At 42.7% G+C, this 26,814-nt stretch overlaps 1 protein-coding gene across 1 annotated transcript in view; it reads left to right on the top strand.

The window, feature by feature from the left end:
* LOC123760866 (mucin-19) overlaps positions 1-26,814 on the top strand; it is a 60,370-nt gene extending 33,556 nt beyond the window's left edge. The window contains exons 3-4 of the mRNA XM_069331097.1: positions 7,309-20,243; positions 25,803-26,814. Of these exons, the coding sequence (XP_069187198.1) occupies positions 7,309-14,963 (7,655 nt within the window). The 3' untranslated portion in view covers positions 14,964-20,243; positions 25,803-26,814. The remainder of the gene's footprint in view (positions 1-7,308; positions 20,244-25,802) is intronic.

Genomic DNA, 26,814 nt, shown 5'->3' on the forward strand with positions numbered 1-26,814 from the left:
CTGGCACTGTTTTTAACTCCAGGGCTTGCAATTATAGCCTGCAACATGCCCAGGCACAAGAAATAACCAAAAATATTTTGTCTCATAAAAGCGTTCATTTGTGTTCCCTGATCATGGGAAAAATAATAAAAAAAATCTTAGATGGCATATTTTGGCAATAATACAACGGGGGAAGTCTAGCAAGAAAGAGGCGTTGACAGAGCAAGCGTTGGAGAGAGGTCTGCTCTGCCCCAGCTGTCAGGCGGGAGTTGCCACAAAGATATTATTACATAATTATTTCAATATCTGATTTTTTCTTAGGTTTTTTTCAGTAATATTATTCAATAGTGTGTAGTGTGATATATTTATATAATAAAATGTGTGAACCATTGCTATACTCAAAATTATGGTGTGCATATTAGAGATTCAATTAATTTGATTTAATCCGTTCCCAGAGTTGGTTCGTAAGCCAAAAATTTGTAAACTGGAGCGAATTTCCCCATGAGGAATAATGGAAATTGAATTAATCCATTCCACACTTCCTAAAAAATTAACTTCAAAGTCAATTTTGTACCTACTTCACCCAAATCTTCAGTACTAAAGTATGTACAAGTTATTACCTTACCTTTACTGATGACTCTTGTTGGCGTATGGAAGACGGTGAGGAGGGAAGGAGGAGAGGTGCTAATGTTTGGAAGGGGAGTCCCCTTCCATTATAACATCAGGCTTTGATGACTTTTCTGGGGTACTTTTATAGCTCTTATTATTATGATAATAAGAGCTATAAAAAAATACTTATTTTAGAACTGCTTTATTAATTTTATTATTTCGAAGCCGTAGGTCACTGAACTGTGGCGACAAAATCAAACAAAACACACATGGTGTTGTGTGCACACGGATTAGACCCATCAACTCGCGCTGGAGTTGTGCCACATGAATAATTTCTCAAATAGCAGATATCCATCATATTTACAGTGTATTTTTGGTTATATTTAGTTTAGTTTAATTAGGATAATAAAGAGTTATTAAAACACCAGTTTTAGAAATGATTTAGTTATCTGAAACGTTAAAAGTTGTGGGTCACTGAACTATGATGACACATCCGAAAGTGAGTGAAACCTCACTGAAAAGTGAGGTTTACTGTACAGTATTCCCTTATCTGTCCACCTTCACTCATCTTGTTGCATCACAGAAAATGTATATAAGAAGATTTCAACACATTAGCTAGCTATTCACGCTTCAGCCTTTAAATTAATTTACAAAGATATGTGTGCCACAAATCAGTGAACGAAAATCATTGAAACTCAGTCGTTCACTTGTGTGGACCACTCTGGCTGGTGTTTGACTAATATGCGTCACTACTTGTGTGGACCATTCTGGCTGGTGTTTGGTTCATATGGTTCACTTGTTGTGTGGTCCACTTGTGTGATCCAACTTGTCTTATGAAGAAATTATTAATTGTAATCTGTGATGGAATGGGAAAGTTTTCACCACTCTGTGAACTCTGTCCCAACATCGTATGCTTGTGGACCACTTGTGGACCACTTGTGTGATCGAACTTGTCATATGAGGGAATTATTAATTTTAATCTGTGATACAATGGGAAAGTTTTCCACCAGTCTTTGAACTCTGTCTCGACATCGTAAGCAAATCCGAACATACCCCGCTTTGGTGAACCATTGTTCGTTGAACCGGGTGAGTAAATCGGGCTTGAAAAGTGTGTAAAGTAGCCGGAGATTCGTTGAATCGGGGTACGTTGAATCAAGGTTGTACTGTATGTAAGTATCTGCATGTTTTGGTCACCATAGTGAACCACTAAGCTGGTATAGTAAGTGCAGATAGCAACAGGTGGCCACACAGATTCGGCAGACTATACCGCGGGGTACCCCCCCCTTCCCTCAGCATTACTCCTCACACAGCACAGCACAAATTATCACAACAATTCTGCTATTATCAGAATCCTGGTCATTTATATCACAGTCAGGGATCTTCTGTAATTCTATCATCGCTAATACCAGTTACATAAAAATTTTGGCATTTTTAGGCGATGCTGTGGTCACAAGCTGAACAGCAGTGCTGTGAGCTCATGCTGCATGTGCCAGCCTTGGTGGCTCACTCAGTACTGAGGCTTTTACACCTGGGAATGTTGCCCATGATTTTTTTTTAAATGGTGTCTGTTTACAAGAGCCCTGAGGAAGGTGTCTGTCATCCTCTGTCCGGTCTTCATTCCTTGCAAAATGAAGACACCTGAGGAGTATCTGAAACCTGTCTCGTGACATATATTTCCCGAACAAGGGTGTTGGAACAGTCTGGTCTTTGCTCCAATCATCTGTAACAGCGTGTTTGACACAATGTTTCTTCAACAAACTTAGTGCCAAAAATACATACATTTCACCTATACAGTAGTAGTGTTTTCCAACGCTGTAATTGTGAAAATTCTGTTATATTTTTTATAACATGAAGGTTCGTTTCGTGTACAATATATTCCATGAGCGTCTAATCATAAAACACTGCAAAATAGTTTATTTCACACATGTCCTCACCAGTATCAGGGAAAAGGTCTGTAATCCCAACGTCTTTATTGTCAAAGGCAGGAATTAGAGGAACAAAATTGTCACCATCACTTCACACAAGTACACCTGATGTTCTATGAGACAAAACAGCGGCACGATGACAAGGAACTCTTGCACACCGTGAACCAGGAGCTGAAGCTCGTCTATGCAAAGTACAGGTGCTACATGAACGTGAGGTAAAATCAAGTGAACATGAGGGTCTTGGTTTCTCATGTGGTGCCACGTGGTGGCGCTTGGCTGGGCGAGACGCTGCTGATGCGACAAAATCTCGCTTGGTAACACCACTGGTACTAGCGAGAGGCGTGGTAACACTATGCTCTGAATCTATTTCACTAAAACCAGAAAAAGAGTCACCTTCCTCTGATTCGTCTCCCAAAATATCCTCATACTCTAAATAAGCACAAGAACTGTGTGGTAGTGGTGAATTGGAGTAGACACTGGCCGAGGCGGGACTGGTAAGCGTATAGGCCTCGCCCTGGGAGCAGGCGGTATCTCATATTCACTGTCTACTATCATCGGTCAATTGTGTGTAGTTCTTATCAATGTCAGAGTCATCAAAATCACTTTCCTCACCATCAGAAAATAATTCACTGGTTATTTGCTCTTGAGTAAGTGACTGCGTGCTGCGTGCCCGGGAGGTGTTTGGCCATACGCTCGCCATGGTGGCTGCTGGGTAACTGAGGCCTCCAATGCGTTGGTGGCGAAAGCAGGATTTTTTATAAAATGGCGGCTGTTTACTATAGCCTCTGGGCAGCATACGCTTGCCATTCAAATCTTGCGCGGTACTCCATCACGTCATATGACGTGTTGCGCAGTTTAAGGGTTAAGGGTTAACCGACATATCCCCGTTCGCAAAAAAAAAAAAAAAAAAATCTAATATTATTCATTCCCTGATCATGGGGTGGGGGATGAAATTGTATGTGACTTACTTTGGCAGTGGTGAAGCCTTAAAGTCAGGAGATTTATGAGCGTTCATTTGGCATTCGCCCCAGGACAGTCTGTGTAGCTCTGCTGTGGTGCAGGAGTTGCCACATGAGGGTATAATTTTCTACTTGACTGGATCTGCATGCAACTACAATAATCCCAATGGTGGTTGATCTGCAGGCTATTAATTGACAGAAGTTATATTCAAGAACAACTTGCAAGATTTGCTGTATCTCAGGTGGAGAAGGGAGGATCTTCCACACGACACTAATCTTCAGACGAGCATACTAGGTCACTTGGTCATCAGCCTTACTCCAATGTACGAAATGCTATTCTTGAGAAATGACTACTGGGGGTTTTCTCACCAAGTATATGTTATTTAGTGTTAGAAGGGAAGGCTATGGGGGTCTTCATACCCAGAGCCGGTACCCAATAATTAAATATCTTTAATTAAATCATTTGGTAAATCTCTAACAATTCAAATGTGTTAACTTACTTTCTATTTAATATTAAGTGCTATCCCATTAAATTTAAAACAGTCATAATTATGTTCATGTTATTACCAAAACACTCTGAGTATTAGTGGCTTTATATAATTTACATTGTTTACCTATGAATTCTCAAGTGTATCATGTATCAAATGTTTGCATTTTCATATAAATAAACATTATTATCATTAACCCTTAAACTGCTTTGGGCTATATGGCATTCAACACGGACAGGTGCAAAAAAAAAAATTTTTTTTTTATAAAAGTGTTCATTTGTGTTCCCTGATCACGGGAAAAAAATCATAGATCGTAGGTGACATATTTTGGCCGTAATAGGTCGAGGAAGTCTGGCAAAAGTAAGGTGTTGACAGAGTAATCGTCAGAGGCGGTCAGCTCCACCCGAGCTGTCAGGTGGGAGTTGCCACAAAGATATTATTACCTAATTATTTAATTGTCTCTGATTTTTTCTCTTTTTTTTTTTTGCAGAATATTATTCAATAGTGTGGTATATTTATAAAATAAAATGTGTGAACCATCACTATACTCAAATGTATTGTGAGCATATTAGTGATTCAATTACTATGTTCATAAAACAATAAACAAATTTTTTTGGCAGTTATTACACTATATACACAGGTATATAGTGAGTATCTGCATGTATATATATATATGAGTATCTGCATGTATATATATATATATATGAGTATCTGCATGTTTTGTTCACCATAACGAACCACTAAGTTGGTATGATGAGTCAAAAAAGCAACGAGGAGTGGCTGGCACAACAGCCAGCCAGCCAGTCACTCGCCACTATTCCCTCCCTCAACAACACCTCACTCGACAACATCCTCCTCCTACCATACTGTTTTTGCTTTTATTCACTATGTTCAGACATTATATATAAGTATCTACATTACACACAGAAATCACAATAGCGTGATGCATCAAATGAACAAATCCACAAGGGCCGTGACGAGGATTCGAACCTGGGTCTGGGAGGATCCCAGACGCTCAGTCGATTAAGGCAGCATCTGGGATGCTCCCGGACACAGGTTCGAATCCTCGTCACTGCCCTTGTGGATTTGTTCATAAGTATCTACATGTTTTGTTCACCATAACTGTACAACTAAGCAGGTTTGGTGAGTTCAGTCCGACACAGGTCGCCACACACAGCTGATGCTCCCTCCCTCCCTCACTGGTTCATGGCTAGATGCACTAATATTCCTCCTCCTCCAACTATACTGTTTGTGGTGTTATTACACTATATACACATGTTATATATACATATCGACATGTTTTGTTCACCATAACTGTGCAACTAAGATGGTATGGTGCCCATAGGTGGCCACCCTCTACACAGCATAACAAGTTGTGCAGATGATGCCACCTTCCTCACCAAAATGGCTTGTCCCTACATACTCCTTTTGCTGTTATTACACTATATACACATTATATATAAGTATCTACATTTGTGTTCACCATAGCGAACCATTAAGCTGGTACGATGAGCGCAGACAGTAACAGGTGGCCACACAGATTCAGCAGACAGTGCTACAGCCCTCCCTCCCTCAATATTACTCCTTCCACAATACTACCCACAGCGCAAATTATCACAACAAAACTGCTATTATCATATCCTGGTCATTTTTATCAGTCTGGGGACTTCTGTAATTCTGTCATCGCTAAATAATACCAGTTTCATATATATATGTTTTCATTTTTTAGGCAATGCTGTGGTCACAAGGTGAACAGCAGTGCTGTGAACTCATTCTGTGTGCGCCAGCCTTGGTGGCTCGCTCAGTACTGAGGCTCTCACACCCAGGAATGTTACCCACGATTTTTTTTTTAAATGATATCTGTTTACAATTGCCCTGAGGAAGCTGATGTGAACCCAGTGTAGCTGTGGGGCTTTTAAATCTTGCGCTTTACTCCAAAACATCATATGATGTTGTGCACAATTTATCGACAGTTACTCAAAACATCATATGATGTTTTGTGCAGTTTAAGGGTTAAAGGTAAATGAAATACCAAATTTATGTTTACGTGTATTAACACTTTGGCGTACCCCGCGCGCCACCCCTCAACTGTGCGATATGGGACCCAGGGTGTCACAGGAGCGCGCGTAAATTCTGAAAAGTGTATACTCTCTTCAACTTTGTCACCTTAATTCTCGTCCTACGAGATTAAATTTTGTATCATTGTGTTCGCAATAGAATTCTCTACAGCACTAAATGCATATAAACTCCAAAAGCCCGGCTAATTACCCGCAACAAACAGAGAAAGTGCGAACGAGTTACCCAGGAGCGCACAAACCCGATAAAATGTTTTCACTATTTTCACTCTGGTCACCTCAATTTTCGTCCTAGGTCTTTCATTTTGGTCTCAATGGGTTCGCAATAGAATTCTCTAGAGGAACATTAGCATGTAAAATAAAAAACCTGGTCATGCTCCAACCGCCGACGAATTGAAGACAGGCCTTGTGTTAGCCGCAAGTGAGCACTCAGACGCCTTCCAGCTACACTCCCAATTCCCGCCCATTTCAAGCCTTTCTTTCGCAATTTTCTTCCTGGAAGGGCCTTGTTCATGATCACTATCCATCGTGGAGTAAGCGTAGATAGTTTCTAAAGCCGCAGTAAGAAATATAGCCACGGAAAATAGCCGAAATGTTCACACGTTTGAGATGCAAGGGGAGGCGACATTGGTCACAACAATGGAGCGAAAACAATGGGCCCACAGCGTGTGCCAAGCCGCCTGAGGGCCACGAGGCTCAACAAAGAAAATGGGAAGACATCGGCGTGCATTTTAAAACCAGTCCCATAAAAATCGGATAAAAACCTGATTTTTGGCGATTATTTAAAGTGGATGACGCAATGTTGCGTCATCCCCGGCATTACCGACAGTAAACGGATGACGCAATGCTGCGTCATGCCCGGGCGAAAGTGTTAAAAACCAACCTATTATCATTATTATCATTACCAGTATTGTAGTTTAAAGAGGCACCCAAGACCAAGGTGGATGTTGTTGGTTGCATCTGGGGAATGTCTGTTATTGGCCAAGGAGACTTTAATGAGACTAGCATGTGTCCTGTCCTCAACAAAGTTAAACTCGAGTGTATAAAACCTGTCTACTGGCTAGATGCCAGGTTATATGTTCCATCATTTAGGGATAAGTTCTCTGATTCTGATAGGTCACAGACTTTCCCCCTCATCTTTGACTTCTCATTATATATTAGTCAATTAGTTGAATAAGAGTTAATTATGTTGTGTCACAGCCATCTTGGAATTAATTGTAGTCCACACTGTGTGGCAAACTTCACCCAATTAATATAGATATTTTCCCTACAGCATATGAGCGCCGTTCTGCTGGTGAAGGTGTGCTGCATGAGAGAATACCATCGCACCACACGCTGTGTAACACAACTACAAAGCAACATGTGAGTTCGAGGAAAATATTAGGACAAAAATCATCGGTGACTATGACTGTCCAAAATTCGCCAACGCATTATTTAGATAAACAAACAGAGTCTAGAAAATACACAAATAAAAATAAAGTTCCAGTAGATTTAGGAGAGAAAGTATCATCTGTCAGAATTGTAAACCATTGTAGACAATCTGTAAAGAAAACTGCTCAAGAGACATGTGAGAGGCAGACCATGCTTAAGGACAAATCAATAACAAATGAAATTGAAGACACACAACTTGTAAAGCACACATTACAACAAACAACTGTGTTCAAATCTGTAGGACACCAAACACCACCATTGAACTTGGAAATGAAACAGTGGATCAATGAAAAACTTTCATTTCAGGAAGCTGAAAGTATGAGAACTGCCAGTAAGAAGATGCATTTTACAAGTCCTGTAGGACAACACATGGTAAGCCTCTCTGAGGAAGTTGAAAGGGAAGAAAAACGACTTAGTAAGTTAAGAGTGCGAATTAGGAAATCTATGACAAATGCTGAAGAAAGGGCTTCAGCTGTTCATCCTGCAGCAAATTGCAACACATTTAATAGCCACTCTGCACCACATATTCTTAATACAAATACAACATCATCATCAAGTGTCATGTCTACAGGTCATCACGTACAAGGTGTTATGCCTACAGGTCATCAAGTACAAGGTGTCATGCCTACAGGTCATCACGTACAAGGTGTCATGCCTACAGGTCATCAAGTACAAGGTGTCATGCCTACAGGTCATCAAGTACAAGGTGTCATGCCTACAGGTCATCACGTACAAGGTGTCATGCCTACAGGTCATCACGTACAAGGTGTCATGCCTACAGGTCATCACGAACAAGGTGTCATGCCTACAGGTCATCACGAACAAGGTGTCATGCCTACAGGTCATCACGTACAAGGTGTCATGTCTACAGGTCATCACGTACAAGGTGTCATGCCTACAGGTCATCACGAACAAGGTGTCATGCCTACAGGTCATCACGAACAAGGTGTCATGCCTACAGGTCATCACGAACAAGGTGTCATGCCTACAGGTCATCATGCACAAGGTGTCATGCCTACAGGTCATCAAGTACAAGGTGTCATGTCTACAAGTCATCAAATACAAGGTGTCATGTCTACAGGTCATCAAGTACAAGGTGTCAAGTCTACAGGTCATCAAGTACAAGGTGTCAAGTCTACAGGTCATCAAGTACAAGGGGTCATGTCTACAGGTCATCAACTACAAGGTGTCAAGTCTACAGGCCATCAACTACAAGGTGTCAAGTCTACAGGTCACCAAGTACAAGGTGTCAAGTCTACAGGTCATCAAGTACAAGGTGTCATGTCTACAGGTCATCAACTACAAGGTGTCATGTCTACAGGTCACCAAGTACAAGGTGTCATGTCTACAGGTCATCAAGTACAAGGTGTCAAGTCTACAGGTCATCAAGCACAAGGTGTCAAGTCTACAGGGCATCAAGTACAAGGTGTCAAGTCTATAGGGCATCAAGTACAAGGTGTCATGTCTACAGGTCATCGAGTACACAGTGTCATGCCTACAGGGCATCAAGTACAAGGTGTCAAGTCTACAGGGCATCAAGTACAAGGTGTCAAGTCTACAGGTCATCAAGTACAAGGTGTCATGCCTACAGGTCATCAAGTACAAGGTGTCATGCCTACAGGTCATCAAGTACAAGGTGTCATGTCTACAGGCCATCAAGTACAAGGTGTCAAGTCTACAGGTCATCAAGTACAAGGTGTCATGCCTACAAGTCATCAAGTACAAGGTGTCATGTCTACAAGTCATCAAATACAAGGTGTCATGTCTACAGGTCATCAAGTACAAGGTGTCATGTCTACAGGCCATCAAGTACAAGGTGTCAAATCTACAGGTCATCAAGTACAAGGTGTCATGCCTACAAGTCATCAAGTACAAGGTGTCATGTCTACAAGTCATCAAATACAAGGTGTCATGTCTACAGGTCATCAAGTACAAGGGGTCAAGTCTACAGGTCATCAAGCACATGGTGTCATGTCTACAGGTCATCAAGTACAAGGTGTCACGTCTACAGGTCATCAAGCACATGGTGTCATGTCTACAGGTCATCAAGTACAAGGTGTCAAGTCTACAGGTCATCAAGTACAAGGTGTCAAGTCTACAGGGCATCAAGTACAAGGTGTCAAGTCTACAGGTCGTCAAGTACAAGGTGTCAAGTCTACAGGACATCAAGTACAAGGTGTCATGTCTACAGGTCATCGAGTACAAGGTGTCAAGTCTACAGGTCATCAAGTACAAGGTGTCATGTCTACAGGTCATCGAGTACAAGGTGTCAAGTCTACAGGGCATCAAGTACAAGGTGTCAAGTCTACAGGTCACCAAGTACAAGGTGTCATGTCTACAGGTCATCAAGTACAAGGTGTCATGTCTGCAAGTCATCAAGTACAAGGTGTCATGTCTACAGATCATCAAGTACAAGGTGTCATGCCTACAGGGCATCAAGTACAAAGTGTCATGTCAACAGGTCATCAAGTACAAGGTGTCATGCCTACAGATCATCAAGTACAAGGTGTCATGTCTACAGATCATCAAGTACAAGGTGTCATACCTACAGATCAAGTACAAGGTGTTATGTCTACAGGTCATCAAGTACAAGGTGTCATGTCTGCAAGTCATCAAGTACAAGGTGTCATGCCTACAGATCATCAAGTACAAGGTGTCATGCCTACAGGTCATCAAGTACAAGGTGTCATGCCTACAGGTCATCAAGTACAAGGTGTCATGTCTACACGGCATCAAGTACAAGGTGTCATGTCTACAGGGCATCAAGTACAAGGTGTCATGTCTACAGGTCATCAAGTACAAGGTGTCATGCCTACAGATCATCAAGTACAAGGTGTCAAGTCTACAGGTCATCAAGTACAAGGTGTCAAGTCTACAGGACATCAAGTACAAGGTGTCATGTCTACAGGTCATCGAGTACAAGGTGTCAAGTCTACAGGTCATCAAGTACAAGGTGTCATGTCTACAGGTCCTCGAGTACAAGGTGTCAAGTCTACAGGGCATCAAGTACAAGGTGTCAAGTCTACAGGTCACCAAGTACAAGGTGTCAAGTCTACAGGGCATCAAGTACAAGGTGTCAAGTCTACAGGTCATCAAGTACAAGGTGTCATGTCTACAGGGCATCAAGTACAAGGTGTCAAGTCTACAGGTCGTCAAGTACAAGGTGTCAAGTCTACAGGGCATCAAGTACAAGGTGTCAAGTCTACAGGTCATCAAGTACAAGGTGTCAAGACTACAGGTCATCAAGTACAAGGTGTCATGTCTACAGGTCATCAAGTACAAGGTGTCAAGTCTACAGGTCATCAAGTACAAGGTGTCAAGACTACAGGTCATCAAGTACAAGGTGTCATGTCTACAGGTCATCAAGTACAAGGTGTCAAGTCTACAGGTCATCAAGTACAAGTTGTCATGCCTACAGGTCATCAAGTACAAGGTGTCATGTCTACAGGTCATCAAGTACAAGGTGTCATGTCTACAGATCATCAAGTACAAGGTGTCATACCTACAGATCATCAAGTACAAGGTGTCATGTCTACAGATCATCAAGTACAAGGTGTCATACCTACAGGTCATCAAGTACAAGGTGTCATGTCTACAGGTCATCAAGTACAAGGTGTCATGTCTACAGATCATCAAGTACAAGGTGTCATACCTACAGATCATCAAGTACAAGGTGTCATGTCTACAGGTCATCAAGTACAAGGTGTCATGTCTACAGGTCATCAAGTACAAGGTGTCATGTCTACAGGTCATCGAGTACAAGGTGTCAAGTCTACAGGTCATCAAGTACAAGGTGTCATGTCTACAGGTCATCGAGTACAAGGTGTCAAGTCTACAGGTCATCAAGTACAAGGTGTCAAGTCTACAGGACATCAAGTACAAGGTGTCATGTCTACAGGTCATCGAGTACAAGGTGTCAAGTCTACAGGTCATCAAGTACAAGGTGTCATGTCTACAGGTCATCGAGTACAAGGTGTCAAGTCTACAGGGCATCAAGTACAAGGTGTCAAGTCTACAGGTCATCAAGTACAAGGTGTCAAGTCTACAGGGCATCAAGTACAAGGTGTCATGTCTACAGGTCATCGATTACAAGGTGTCAAGTCTACAGGTCATCAAGTACAAGGTGTCATGTCTACAGGTCATCGAGTACAAGGTGTCAAGTCTACAGGGCATCAAGTACAAGGTGTCAAGTCTACAGGTCACCAAGTACAAGGTGTCATGTCTACAGGGCATCAAGTACAAGGTGTCAAGTCTACAGGTCATCAAGTACAAGGTGTCAAGTCTACAGGTCATCAAGTACAAGGTGTCAAGACTACAGGTCATCAAGTACAAGGTGTCATGTCTACAGGTCATCAAGTACAAGGTGTCAAGTCTACAGGTCATCAAGTACAAGTTGTCATGCCTACAGGGCATCAAGTACAAGGTGTCATGTCAACAGGTCATCAAGTACAAGGTGTCATGCCTACAGATCATCACGTACAAGGTGTCATGTCTACAGATCATCAAGTACAAGGTGTCATACCTACAGATCATCAAGTACAAGGTGTCATGTCTACAGGTCATCAAGTACACGGTGTCATGTCTACAGGTCATCAAGTACAAGGTGTCATGTCTACAGGTCATCAAGTACAAGGTGTCATGCCTACAGATCATCAAGTACAAGGTGTCATGTCTACAGGTCATCAAGTACAAGGTGTCATGCCTACAGATCATCAAGTACAAGGTGTCATGTCTACAGGTCTTCAAGTACAAGGTGTCATGCCTACAGGTCATCAAGTACAAGGTGTCATGTCTACAGGTCATCAAGTACAAGGTGTCATGTCTACAGGTCATCAAGTACAAGGTGTCATGCCTACAGGTCATCAAGTACACGGTGTCATGTCTACAGGTCATCAAGTACAAGGTGTCATGTCTACAGGTCATCAAGTACAAGGTGTCATGCCTACAGATCATCAAGTACAAGGTGTCATGTCTACAGGTCATCAAGTACAAGGTGTCATGCCTACAGGTCATCAAGTACAAGGTGTCATGTCTACAGGTCATCGAGTACAAGGTGTCAAGTCTACAGGGCATCAAGTACAAGGTGTCAAGTCTACAGGTCACCAAGTACAAGGTGTCATGTCTACAGGGCATCAAGTACAAGGTGTCAAGTCAACAGGTCATCAAGTACAAGGTGTCAAGTCTACAGGTCATCAAGTACAAGGTGTCAAGACTACAGATCATCAAGTACAAGGTGTCATGTCTACAGGTCATGAAGTACACGGTGTCATGTCAACAGGTCATCAAGTACAAGGTGTCATGCCTACAGATCATCAAGTACAAGGTGTCATGTCTACAGATCATCAAGTACAAGGTGTCATGTCTACAGGTCATCAAGTACAAGGTGTCATGTCTGCAAGTCATCAAGTACAAGATGTCATGCCTACAGGTCATCAAGTACAAGGTGTCATGCCTACAGATCATCAAGTACAAGGTGTCATGCCTACAGATCATCAAGTACAAGGTGTCATGCCTACAGGTCAGCAGACACCAAGTATCAAGATTACAGTTAAACAGTCACCATGTATCAACCTTTCACATCAGCAGACACCTAGTATCAAGCCAACAGGTCAGCAGACACTAGGTATCAATCCAACATGTCAGCAGACACTAAGTATCAAGTCCAAAGTTCAACAATCATCATTTATCAAGTCTTCAAGTCAGCAGACTCCAAGTATCAAACCTTCAGAACAGCAGACACCAAGTATCAAGCCAACAAGTCAGCAGACACTAGGTATCAAGCCAACAGGTCAGCAGACACAAAATATCAACTCCACAGTTCAACAATCAACAAATATCACGTCTACATTTTTACAATCGACACGTATCAAGTTTTCAAATCAGCAAACTCCAAGTATCAAACCTTCAGAACAGCAGACACCAAGTATAAAGTCTTCAGGTCAGCAGACACCAGACATCAAGCAGAATATATCTGTTGCCGCAGGTACAGAACAAAAATCATCATCATTATCTGCTAATTTCCGAAAGTTACCGAGTACGATTATGTTGCCTGAATGCCCCAAATCTTTTAAGGAAAGTTCTACTCACAAAGTGAGTTCAGATTCTCTTAAAAATGTAATTTCAGATGCATATATAAATACTTCACCACTTTCATGTAAAAAGGCACTTTCAGTAACGCAGCTGAATCTACTAAAAAAGTTTGCCAATAAGAAGATAATATATCCCTCTAATCAAATGGTAACGGTTTGTTATCAAAAACTATTGCCATTTAATGCTCCAGGCAAGTACGTATCAAGTAAAACTCATGAAGCATCAGCAAAGAAGGCACCAGCATCTAATATAATGTCTCCTCAGTCATTATCAGTAAGAAAGATAGTTTATAAGAAGAATATTTTGAGAAGGCAGCATAAAATTTATGTTAAAAGACATTCCAACTTGTCAGCTACAAATATTAAAACAGTACAGACAAATTCAACAAAAAATATTCCCCTTAGTGAAATCAATATTGAGCTAGGGAGATCAGTAGATATTGATCTCCCTAGCCAATCAGACACTCATTTGATCAGTATTGATAATGATGAGAATCACAAAGATACAGATGTGATGGTTTCATCCAGTTTAGACACTGTAATTGTACCCCTCCAGGAAACACCAGAGCACGAGTGTCTTCAATCTTGCCCCAAGTCTAGAAAAAGTGATCAACAAGCAGCAGGGGAGTTAACTCCAATAATGAAACGTATGAAAAATAACTCTGAGTGTGATAACGTGACTAGATTAATTTTAACTCCTTCGCATCCCATCCCAGACTCAACAGTTCCTGACTCTTCATTAGGCAGAGGTCAGAAGCATTTAAGATCTCCAACACCACCGACTTCAGTAAAAAAAATATGCACAGAAGTTGATAAGATTAGTGATAATTTTGGACAAATTGAAGACGTTAAAAAACGTAAGAGAAATTCACTAGTTGTTAAATGTCTGGAAGCAGTTAGTAAAGTATCCAGTGTTTTGGGTAGTCTTGGCCCTATTGTAGAAAGTTTACTAATAAAGTCAACAGTTAGAATGGCAGGAGGTCAAAATTCTATTGAACTTTTCCTGGAAACTGAGAACATCATGACACTGGAACTAGTGAATCAAACAGTTTATACAGAATATTCAAGTAACTTACTTGAATCAGAACTCAAGGCCAGTATTGAAAACGCATGGAAAATGACAAATATGCTTTTGGAAGAAGTGAATGAGATGAAATCAACAGAAAAATACATGGGACTTGATATAGATTCTATTGCTAGAGCTACTGTTGGCAAAGATTCCAACGACGTGGTAATTTTTGTTAAACAGATGCTAAATTATCAGGGAAAAAAAGAAGCTAAAGCAACAGATATTCACAGTATATTTATGGCTGTTGCAAAAAAACATTGTGAACTGGCAGTTATAATTATGAAAGAAAGTATTTCCCCAAATTCTGGACTTGCATCAATGAATAGTCCACTAATTTGATTTTCAAGAGAATCAGAAGAGAAAGCTTTATTTATGTCCCACCAAATTCAATCCATTCCAGGCTCTTGTGAGTCCCCTATAAGCCGATCCGGGAGCAGAGGTCAAAACAAAGCCCTTCTAAAGTGGCGCAAGGAGCAAGGGTGACCACCCTAACTAAGAAAAGGCCACTAGGAGTGTGAATGAATCAAAACAAATAACAGCAAGGTAGGCAGTGCATAGAAAATGGGACATTGATGCTCCAAGATTTAGAAACACTTGATGTAAAGCAATAGTCACATTAGTATCATTTGCACACCACTAGGGTACTGTGCATCTTGCTCCTCAATCCAAAAAATTAATCCTCGGTCATATTGCCTTTTGTTTACATTAATCACATTTGCCTTTGTACTCTTCCTGCCCCTGTGCCCCTTCAGGTCCTCATTTTTCAGATAAGTGCTGGCCATCCTGGGTGCTGTTTTTGTCCTGTCAGGGAAATTTACTTGTGTGTTTGTTGTTTGTTTTAGTATAGTATTTGCTTCACAATGAATGCATATTTATGCCTCACTACTTGGACTCTGATTAACTGCTCAGTGGGCACCATTAGTTGAAAGCAACTGACGTTACATAGTAAACTGTATGTAATGTCAGTTGCTTTCAATCAATGGTGCCCACTGGGGAAGGTTTGCCTCGAACTACATGTACTAGATGAGGCTGCAGGTACAGCCACATTTACCCCCTAGGCTGCTTTTACTACTGCATTTGTTATAATTTTTAAGTGGCACCTGCATCCAGTGTTCCTGCTTGGTCTATCTTTCAGGATAAAGCAAGCCCTTTGCAGTTTTTGAAGGGTTTAATTTGGACATGCCCTCTGATTCTGCCCTTACAATTTATAGGATGTGACAGTTTTTATCGTTTTTGATGGCCAATCTGTCTGTCTGTATCATGCCGCTCAGTGGGTTTCTGTTTTGGTTGAGCCTCCTCCTAGGGACTGGGCTTATCAGGCAGCTGCTGCTTTATGGGCCAGATTTATTTGTATACATGGGTTGCATCTTCACGTTGATATGGTTGCCTCAGGATTGGCCCCTTTGTCTTTTCAAGAAGCTTTCTTGGAGCAGTTGCTGTTTTCTACTTGCTCCAAGTTTGTACCTCCATTTCCTTCTCCAGGTTCGGCCAGTGTTGTTCGTTGGGCCTGGGTGCCTCCCCCTTTGATCCTTGTTCTGAAATGTCTTAGGGTTTAGTCTGGAGGTGGTGATACTTAGGCTTCAGGTGGAGTCAGATTCCCAGGCCATTGCACTTGCTTCACCTTTCTCGCCTTCTTGTTGGTGTCACTCATGGGTCAAAGAGAGGTACATCAACTAGGGACTCTTCATGCCGGCCCTTGCAGTTTACCCAATGAGAACGCTGTATGGATGGACATCTACCATTTTGCCAGCTCTTCGTTCCATGAAGTGTAGGCCTTCCAAAGAGTGTCCTAAGGCCTACAGTGGAGAGGGTTGTCATCCCCTCATTTGATGTTTGGGTCTGGGGCCAGCAGTGTACTCCACAGCTCCTCTTGGTCATCATGGAGTGGTTGGATGCTGGAATGGTCAAGTTAACTGTCACTCTACAAAGGGTGTCTCAGTTGTTTCCGGTCCCCAAGTGGGGCTCATTGGACTTATGGTACTTTCTCGACCTATAGAGTGTGAATCACTTCATGCCCTGTCCAACTTTCTGTATTAGGTGATCAGTGCTGGTTGGTTCAGCCAGTGGTCTATTGTTTATTATGTCTGTTCTGCCTGGAGTTACAGGCACATTCCTGGATAGTGAATGTTGGAACTTGCCAATATGTGTCCTGTAGTGAACTTGGACCTACAGGTCACCTATTGGCATATTCCTATTCATCACTGGTTCAGGGACTGGTAGGGTTTTGTGGTTAGGCATTAGGCTTACAGCTTCTGGATTCTCCTGTTTGACCTGAATCTGGCACCCTAGATATTTACCTGGTTTGTCACCTTCAAGTCTTAGGGGTTTGCATCTTATCCTACCTCGACGACTGGCTAGTTTGGGCTGCCAGCTACTCCGCATTTGGTTCCATTACTGGTTTGAACCTGGTTGGGCCAGGTCTAGGATTCTCAATTGGTTTTCCTCTTCCATCTGCATCCCTGCTCTGCTTGGATGCTCATCTCTGGATGGTGGCAAAAAGTTCCCACATCTCTTGTTTGCATGAGCAGCTGAGCAGGAGTGTGAGCTTTAGTGGCATGGTTTATCCTGCACACAGGATTTGGCTCTGGATGTTGTATTGTTTTCTTTGGTTTAGTCCTTTTCACTGCCACCGAAGCCATTGGGTGTGAGCTCCATGGGCCCTTCGACGGCTTCTGTTCACCTGTTACCTCTTCAGGCATTTCAGTGGTGAATCCATCTACCTGCATTCGACCTTTACATGGAGAACTCTGCCCTGAATTAGAAGTTTGTGACCAGCACTCACTTGGCCACACAGGATTGTTATGTGGGCTCATTGAATAGACCACGCTGCATGAGTTCATGGCAGTCTGGCATGCCCTGTGGTTGCTTCATCTCCCAGTGCCCTCTGTGGTTTAGTTCCACTATAACTGCTTCCTGGAGGTTCATTGTCTGAATCATGGGGTTGTTTTAGTCTCTTTCCCTTGTGGGGCTGGACGCTATGGAAGCTCATATTCTGGATGCTTGGGGTTTGGGGGTTTGGTTTTCTGTGTGATTCATGTTCGAAGGTGTGTCCAATATTTTATCAAAAATTTTGAATTTCCGCCATATTGCCATGGAATGGACCATTGAGTACATATCCTTCAGTTGGCTTTGTGAGACTTTGGCTATCCCAATGTGGACTGCTTTGTATTTCAGAGTGACACCAATGGCTTCCAGTTTATATGGCCCCACATGCCAATCACGAGGCTCTCTCACAATGGGGCCTCCCCCCTTTGTGGGGATGGGTCCTCCCCCCACAATGGGGTCAGCGCAAACAAGAGGCACGTCGGGTTGATGATAATTTGCTTGTTAACTTGTTTTTCTTAGGGGAAGTTCATGGGCTCTGGTCAGTCGTGGGTTGCACTTTTCTACCAGTTGGGGTCTGTTTGGGGCACCTACCTTTCTGGGTGCCTAACCCCAGTCGATGGCAGACATGAATATACTGTACTCTAAAAAAGTGGAGTTTTCATAGGCCATTGCTCCCTTCGCCTCTCTGAGGGAACCAGGTTCTGGCTTGTGGTTCCCGGTAGGCATAGAACTCCATAAACTCCATATGACTGAAGCCCCAGACTAATATAGCTAATATCTGATAGCTTCAGGGAGCCTCCAGGGCTCACCCAGAAAATGGCGTTTCATTACATTCAACGCTGGTTTTTAGGGTGAGCCCCTAAAACCCTCACTCCCTCAGGGAGTCAGGTTCTTACATCATTCGTCAAACTGATGGCAGAGCAACCTGTGAGCCGTGAACTGCTCCCCTCCTCCCCACAAATGAGGAGAAGGGCGGGGCAAACAAGTGGGCGCTGGGTTATATTTTTTTCAGTCTTTTGTTTACATAGTTTAGGGAGATCTATGGCTGTTTTCGATTCTGTAGGTATCAGAAGCAGCCAGCTGTGGTTTGTTTTGTCTCGCTGACTTTCTGGATGTTTCCCTTGGTGGTGGAATAAATTAATAACTTAATATATAAATTTCACAGCTCCCTACCCCTCTGTTAGGGGACCAGGTTCTGGCTCTGGCCCCCAGTAGGCCAGAGAACTCCATGACTGATGGCACCTAGTAGATAATACACGCATCGGAGATGCGACATTTCATTACATTCAATGCTGGATTTTGGTTTTCTTCAACCAAGGTGTGCCTTGTGTTATGTTCATTGGCTGTATCACAGCTTCCTTTGTGCCATTGGTTCTGCCTTGGTGGGCTTTGTGTGGGGTTTCCTGTCACCTGGGTTCCCGGTTCTGTTGTTCATTTTCTCTAGTTATCTGCAGTGTCTTTCTGTCTTGCCAGTCTTGATGTCTTCTCTCACACCCTCAATGTTCGTCCTTTGCTGCTTATCAGTTGGCTTTGTGAACATCTATACTCCTCTTCAAGTGCAAGGATTTTGGGACTCTCACAGGGTTCTGATGATCTGGTCTCTTGTTCCTGTGCCCAGGCCCTGGCACCCTTGTGTGGCCTTGGGGTTTGTGCCTCACGGGTTCTGCAGGTTGTTCTGTATGGCCAGCCTTTGGTCTGACATTGTGTCTCTGTTGTTTACAACTGCCCCTTTCGCTGTGTTGTGCTACTTTTTGGGTGTGAGAGGCTTTAGGGGTCAGCCTGTAATCTGGCAGCTCAGGGGGTCCTCTTCTTGTTCTAGATTCCTGGCAACTTTGTGTCTCCTCTTTGTATTGATTCCTGCTGTGCTCCCTCCCTGGTTGGTACCTGTTTGATATTTCTCTATTTGATTGATAGCTTCAGGGAGCCATGAGGGGGCTCCTCCCAGAAAACCAGCTGTGAATGTTCAGTAATGAAATGCCAATTTCTGGGTGAGCCCTGTTGGCTCCCTGACACCCTCCCATTCCCAGGGTGTCAGGGTATTTATATCTTTATAGAACTTAGGGTGGAGCAGTCAGCTGGTCACTCTTCCCCCCAGATGAGAGGAACATGGGGTGAATGAGCTAGCATTAATTTTATGAATTCCCAATTGTTTACATTGGTGGAGGAGTTCTTCTGGTGGTACTTGAGGCTGCAGTCGAGCATATAACCAGCAGTGGTCTGTTTTGTTTTGTTTTGTTTTGTTTTGTTTTGTTTTGACTTTCTGGGTGCTTCTCTGTTGGATGCAGACATGAATAAATACATAGTAATTGTACCATAAATGTCACTGTTCCCTGTGGCTCTTTAGGGGAGGGCCAGGTTCTGGTATATGGTCCCCCAGTGTGCCAATAGAACTCTGCGACTGATAGCACCTAGTAGTATAGCACTCTATCAGAGATGTTAGTTTCAGGGAGCCAGCTGGGCTCATCCAGAAATTGGCTTTTATTTGCATTCAATGCTGGTTTTTTATTTTTCTCTTTGGTGACATACTGTAGCACCAAGGAGCTGCAGAAAGCCAGCATTGAATATAATGAAATGCCTCTTTCCAGTGGGTCCTTGGTGGTTGCCTGGGTCTCTCCCTTTCCCATTCCAGGGCTTTGGATTTCTGTCTTTCTGGCATATGACTGAGGATTCAAGGTTTGTGGATCATCGACGAAGATGCGCGACCCCCCCTCGTGGTGTGCAGGCGGTACCGGTGCTTCACCACCAAGTTCCAATTCAGTTGCTACTACAGTATTTCAAAAGCTTACTTGATAGGTAAGTTTAATAACAAGCAATTATATTTCCCACTTATCTTCCAGTCAGTTAATAGTTCTTCAGAACTGTCAAAAAATCACCTCTAGTTCTTGGTTTTGCCTGTCTAATATTTACAACCTTTGCCATACACAGCACTATATTTATGTATTAAAGTAAATATATACCTGGAACTTATATATACTTGTCACATGCCATGTACACCTGGTACTTGTATAGCTATTATAACGTATTCATCCAGTACTTTTTATATCTGTCACAGGTCATATTCACTGTAATTTTATATCTGTCACAGGTCATATTCTCCCATTATTTTAGTTCCTGTGACAACACATATTCACCCGGTACTTTTATACCTGTCATATGCAGTATCAACACAACCATAAAAGTATCAACACAAGACAGAGCACGAAACAATGGGTATAAATTGGATAAGTTTAGATTTAGGAGAGACTTGGGTAAATACTGGTTCAGTAACAGGGTTGTTGATTTGTGGAACCAATTGCCTCATAACGTGGTGGAGGTGGGGTCCCTTGATTGTTGCGTGGGTTGGACATGTATATGAGTGGGACTTGGTGGTTATAAATAGGAACTGCCTCGTATGGGCCAATAGGCCTTCTGCAGTTACCTTTGTTCTTACGTTCTTATGCCATGGGTACATATATATACCTGCCACACTTCATGCACACCTGCTGCTTATATGCATGCCTCATATCATATGTGCAGTTCCAGCATGTATTTGTTTGAAGAGTTTTTTAATTTACATAGAAGGTTTTTGATATCTCCAGTTAAATAACTTTTACTACCACTTAAAAATCTATTACAGTTTTCCAAATAAGTAAAAGTTACAATGTAAGGTATATTTATTTATTTATTTATTTATTTATTTATTTATTTATTTATTTATATACAAGAAGGTACATTGGGTTTATGAGAGTACAAAGCATTGATGTTTTACATTCTTACAAATGTAAAATCGTTTACATATAAACGATTCTTCGCGGCAGGGGATCGTATTCCAGGGACTTGCCCGAAACGCTACGCATACTAGTGGCTGTACAAGAATGTAACAACTCTTGTATATATCTAAAAAAAAAAAAAAAAAAAAAATTCTTGTAAAGCCACTAGCCACTTATCCTTCTAAGCCAGATACCAGCCAGAATTCATCAGCTCTTGTACCCTCCTGTATAAAAACAATTGTTATGTAGTCTGGTTGTAATGGTCAAAATTCATCCTCATCAAGACACCTCTTGGCTCCTCTTATACAATGCTGCAACCAAAGGGTTCTTTACCAGCAGATGATAAATAATTTAATGCAGTACAAATTTACTGTGATACATTAAGAACAAAATGCACATAACCTTTGTTTATTACCAACTTCTACATGATCTGAACAGTAAACCATGAATTTTAAGGTGGAATGGTATGTACTGTATTAATATGTCAGGACATAATTACAGAAGATGGTGTATACGTTTGTGCACTGAGGATACATAGCATTACCCAGTGTCTACTGTATTATGGCATATCTTGCTGTAAATTTTACTTGAGAATGTGTACAGTAGTTTCTTAATATTTGCAATATGTGGCCAAATGTAGACACATCTTCATTAAAGTAGTTGTTATTTTAAGTTTTGTTCCTACACATCAGTGCTGTTTCCTCTAAAAAATAAAATGTCTTATTTCCTCTTGATACCACGTATAATACCGAAGAATTTTCTGTTGGAAGCCCCGTCGGTTTCCGGAAGCTATCCTACTGATATAGTGCTATCCTATTTGGGGTCATCAGTCACAGAATTCTTCTTGCCTACCGGGGACCAGAGCCAGAACTTGGCCCCCCTCAGAGAGGTGCAGGGAGCAATGGCCTATGAGCACTTTACATTTAAAGTATATCGTACTTGCCATCGACCAGGGAAGGCACCCAGAAAGGTATGCAAACTAAAACAGACTACTGCCTGGTTGAAAACTGCGATCTATGTCCTCAAAAGAGCAAAAGAACTCCCCCCATAAAGAAAACAAACAAAACTTTGTCCAACTAGCCCCCTGCTTGTTAGCACCCCCCCTCCTCCCCTCCCTCAACGGAGGGAGGGGAAACCAACCTGGGTGAGCCAGCAACCCACCAATTCAGTTCTTGACTGATGTGCTGGTGGTTGAACGTCACCCAGGCCGCGATTTCTTTTCCTGGGATTTTTGCCTTGAACAACTGCCCCTTGTATGTGCCCTGGCACACACAAGTGTGTGTGTGCCAGTGCACACACACAAGTGTGTGCCAGTGCACACTCCTCTCCTAACCTTAATGAGTAAGCTGGAGGACTCAAACAGGAAACGGGACAGTACAGTATGTCACTTTCATGAGCTGATTTCATTTCAAATTACTATACGTCCATTTTTGGCCATAGTGCGCATACGAGTGAAAAGCAACGTAATTTTAAGTGGATGGGTTTGTGGATGAGGGCTCCTCTGTCCCAAGGGTTTTGTTGCAGGTTCCCGAGGCTCAGGGGTAGTCCGCATGGAGCTCTTGGGTTCCTTTTGACCATGCTTGGGCACTTGTGCCCTCTGAGCATGGGCTTTTTCTGCAGGGGAGGGGGGTTTTCGTAACCCCCCTTCCCTTTATGAATTTGTGTTGGGTGGGGTTTTCCCACAGGTTCATTTCCAGGTACCTTTGAGTTCCTTAGATTCATGTTTCCGGAGGTTTTCTTCCTCTCGTATTTATCCTGCAGAGTTTCTGGAGGCTCTTGGTGCTTACCTCCTGGGGGACCCAATTTACATCTCGGTGATGGATCCGGCTTTGTATGAGTTTGGCTCTTCTTCCCCATATTGGGTGCATTATGAGATTCTGGAGTCTTCCTGGCTGGCAGACTATCCCTTCTCTCTTGGAGATTGACAAGGATTTTGTCTTACCCTCATGCATGAGTGGCGGGAGATTACCACATTGTTGCAGGTGCTCTTGAGGGGCTCACTTGTGTTTCTCAGTGAGTGCCTCTTCACCCCCTGTGCTTTCTCGTGATGATGGTCTGGTGCAGCTGCTGCATGCTCAGTTCCCACTCTTTTGGCTGATTTGGCAGCCGATAACTTTCGGACTTGCAGTCATTTGGCCTCTGTCTTGCGTTTCTTTAGTCTTCTGGAGCTGTCTTCGGATTGGCTTTCAGAGGATATAGGAGCATAAGGCAGGGGGGCCTCTTGGTGGGGGTCTTAGTCTCTGCTGCTCCAGCATCGTCTGCCTTGCTGAAGCTGTTTGCGCCAATTCTCCAAGAGGCGGTTTCCCTGTTTTTCACCTCTCGTCTTGTGTGTTGACAGGCTGTGCTAGCTCTATCGTTGGATTCGATGTAGGCCCTGGCTCTTATAGTGTTCTTCACCTTTTTGTCCTCTGTTGTTCCGGAGGACTGTTTTTCACATTTTCTGTTGGCAGCTTCAGCTAGTTGCCAACCTATTTCGGATTTGTTGGTTTTCTGGGGAGGTCACTCCCAGCCCTCCAGGAAAGGTCGTGCCAGAGCTCAGGCCTTGTTTCGTCATGGTAGGCCCCCGTTGCTAGTTTCCGAGTCAGTGGGCTCCCCAATGCTTTCTTTGTCTGGTCGCCGCTGTGTTCACCTATTCGGAGATTGGCATCTCAGAGTTCGCATCAGCAAGGGGAAGGCTAACTCTTTATACCCACACCTGGTCCCATGACTCGTAGGTTTTTCGGGTCATTTCTTGCAGCCTTCAGTGGCGTTAGGTGGCCCTTCCTTCGAGGTAGGGGGGGTCGGTTCTGGGGAGGGGGGCCTCTTCCCTGTCCATCTGTCAGGTCATCTCGGAGTGGGTTCGTTTGGGTGTGTTCGAAATGACGAGGTTGTAACAGAACCCATGAGCACCACACCAGAAATAAATACAGTTTTGATATTCCTAGAGTACGACTTAATCAAACTAGAAATGCTCTACAAATCAAGGGGCCCGAATGTGGAATGACCTTCCCAACCATGTTAAAGACTGTACCTCTCTCAACCAGTTTAAGATAAAAACGAAGCTTTACCTAATAAATTCCCTGTAACCTACCTTACCCTTCTATTGTCAACCAATGTCTGTTTTTTTTTTAAAGAGCGCTGTTTGTCGACATAATTGTATTTGTGCTGCTTTTTCAGCTATGTTCTCATTTCTTGTTTTCATTTTACTCTTTATGCTCAATTAGTATTAAGCTTTAGTCATTTAAGTTTTTCATGCCCGAAACGCTTTACGTAATAGTGGCTTTAGGCATTGTATGTACTAGCTCTATCTATAAGTCCACCAATCTTTGTAAAAATCTCTTGTATGTATGTACCTTACCTAAATAAACATTTATTTATTTATTTATTTATCTCTCTCAGGTAGGTCTCTCGCCTGCTTCCAGTTCCAAAAGGGACTATGTAGATCTCCGGTACATTCTGGACTTGTCGCATCTGAACTGGTTGATTCCTTGCCCCCTCTTTCAGATGACCACGTTATCCCAGGTCCAGCTCGTTCTCAATCCGGGCACTTGGATGATTTCCCTGGACCTCATGGACCTGTATTTGCACTTCCCTATTCATCCAGGGTTTAGAGATTGGTTAAGTTTTGTGGTGGGGTGACAGGCTTACCGCTATCATTGTCTCAGTGTTTTTACGCACTTGACTCTGGTTGTGTGGCCATCTTTGTCTGCTAGGTCTTCGGGTTTTGGTTTTACCTCGACAACTAATTGGTGTTAGCTCCCAGCCGGTCTGCTTGTCTGCTAGCTAGGTATCTGGCTCTTCCCAGCTAGCGGGTTCAGGTTCCCGGTAAACTGGCGGAAGTCCAGTTGGTTCGTCCCAGGTTTGGACTTGGCTGGGCCTTGTGTGGAATTTGCGAACTGTGACCCTTTTTCTCCCACCAATGTTTTTTGTGGGGGGAAACCCGGGTCACTCGGAGGTTACTCGAGCAGCTGTGCAGGAACCTGAACTTTGCTTTTCTGTTTTTTCGTTGGGCTGGGTTTGGCTTCAGAGGCTGTTCTGGTATCTTCGGAGCAGCCTTTTTTGCCCGTGCCCACGATTGCTGGGTTCGATACCCTGGTGTCCTTGTATTGCTTGCTGAGTCAAGAGCGTCCTCTTCAGGTTTTTTGGGGTTCGTTGCCATGGTGCCTTCCTCCTCCCTCGCTTGATGTATTCATGAACGCCTCGTCAGACAGCTGGGGTTTTGTGACTAGTGCTCACCAATCTGGGCAGGAGCACTGGTGGCTGACCATGTGTCAGGCTTACAGCATGGTGTGGGAGTTTGCCGCAGTATGGCTTGCACTGCGGAGGATTTGGCTTCCTCGGGGCTCTGTAATCCGGCTCCATTCGGACTGCTCCCAGTTCATTGTCTCAACCAGATGGAGGGGGAGGGTTTCGTCCTTGGCTCTTTGGAGCTGGTCGCTTTGGGTTGCTCTTCTGCTGAGTTCTCGAAGTTTAGCTCTCCACGTCATTGCGTAATAGTGGCTTTAGGCATTGTATGTACTAGCTCTATCTATAAGTCCACCAATCTTTGTAAAAAATCTCTTGTATGTATGTACCTTACCTAAATAAACATTTATTTATTTATTTATTATTATTTATTCATCAGGGAGTGTGCAACGTCCTGGCAGACGCACTGTTGCAATGGCGTCGAGGTAAGGTACATACATGTTGCTGCTCTCTGTAACTTACAACATGCTGCTCTGTGTGACATACATACACCCTGCTGCTCTGTGTATCATACATCCTACTACTGTATGAAGTGGCGTCGTACTGTTGCAATGGTGTCGAGGTTAACACCACCCGAGGGTGGCGCTAACAAGCAGGAGGCAAATTGGATGAAGTGTTGCTTGTTTGTTTTCTTAATGGGGAAGTTCTTTTGCTTTTTTAAGAATGTAGATCACAATTTTCAACCAGACAGTGGTCTGTTTTGGGTGCCTTCCCTAGTCGATGGCAAGTGTGACATAAAGTACTTTAAATGTAAAGTGCTCATAGGCCGTTGCTCTCTTTGCCTCTCTGAGGGGGCCCAGGTTCTGGCCCGTGGTCCCTGGTAGGCAACAAGAACTCTGTGACTGATGACCACAAATAGGATAGCACTATTTTATATCAATGGGATAGCTTCAGGGAGCCTCCAGGGCTCAGCTAGAAACTGGCATTTCATAACATTCAACGCTGTTTGTTTAGTAAGTTACTGTACTCTCTGTTAAACAGATACTGTAGGTACAAATTTAATTTTATTTTAAGTTTTGTACAGTAATAATACCTTCCATGTTTTATCTTACATATACAATATGCAAGTTATTTACATATTAAAATTAATGAATATTTTTTTTTAGTTTTTGGTACTTTATATATGAAGATGAAAATGTATAAGTCATTAATCTTTTAATATAAAGACGTTACATCTTAAACCATGTATCATCCCTGGGTAAAATGTTGCACTGCTTGTATATGCACCTCAGTTTTGTATGTGCATAATTTTACCACTTTATTTTAAAGCTCCAATTTCCATTATGTAAGGATCACTATTTTATAGTGTTATGCAACATGTAATTAAATAGTATTTTTTATATTTTATTCTCAAAGAATTCTATATATGCAAAATAAATATTTTACACTTA

This window comes from Procambarus clarkii, chromosome 3 (assembly GCF_040958095.1).
Source record: "Procambarus clarkii isolate CNS0578487 chromosome 3, FALCON_Pclarkii_2.0, whole genome shotgun sequence".
Lineage (NCBI taxonomy): Eukaryota > Metazoa > Arthropoda > Malacostraca > Decapoda > Cambaridae > Procambarus > Procambarus clarkii.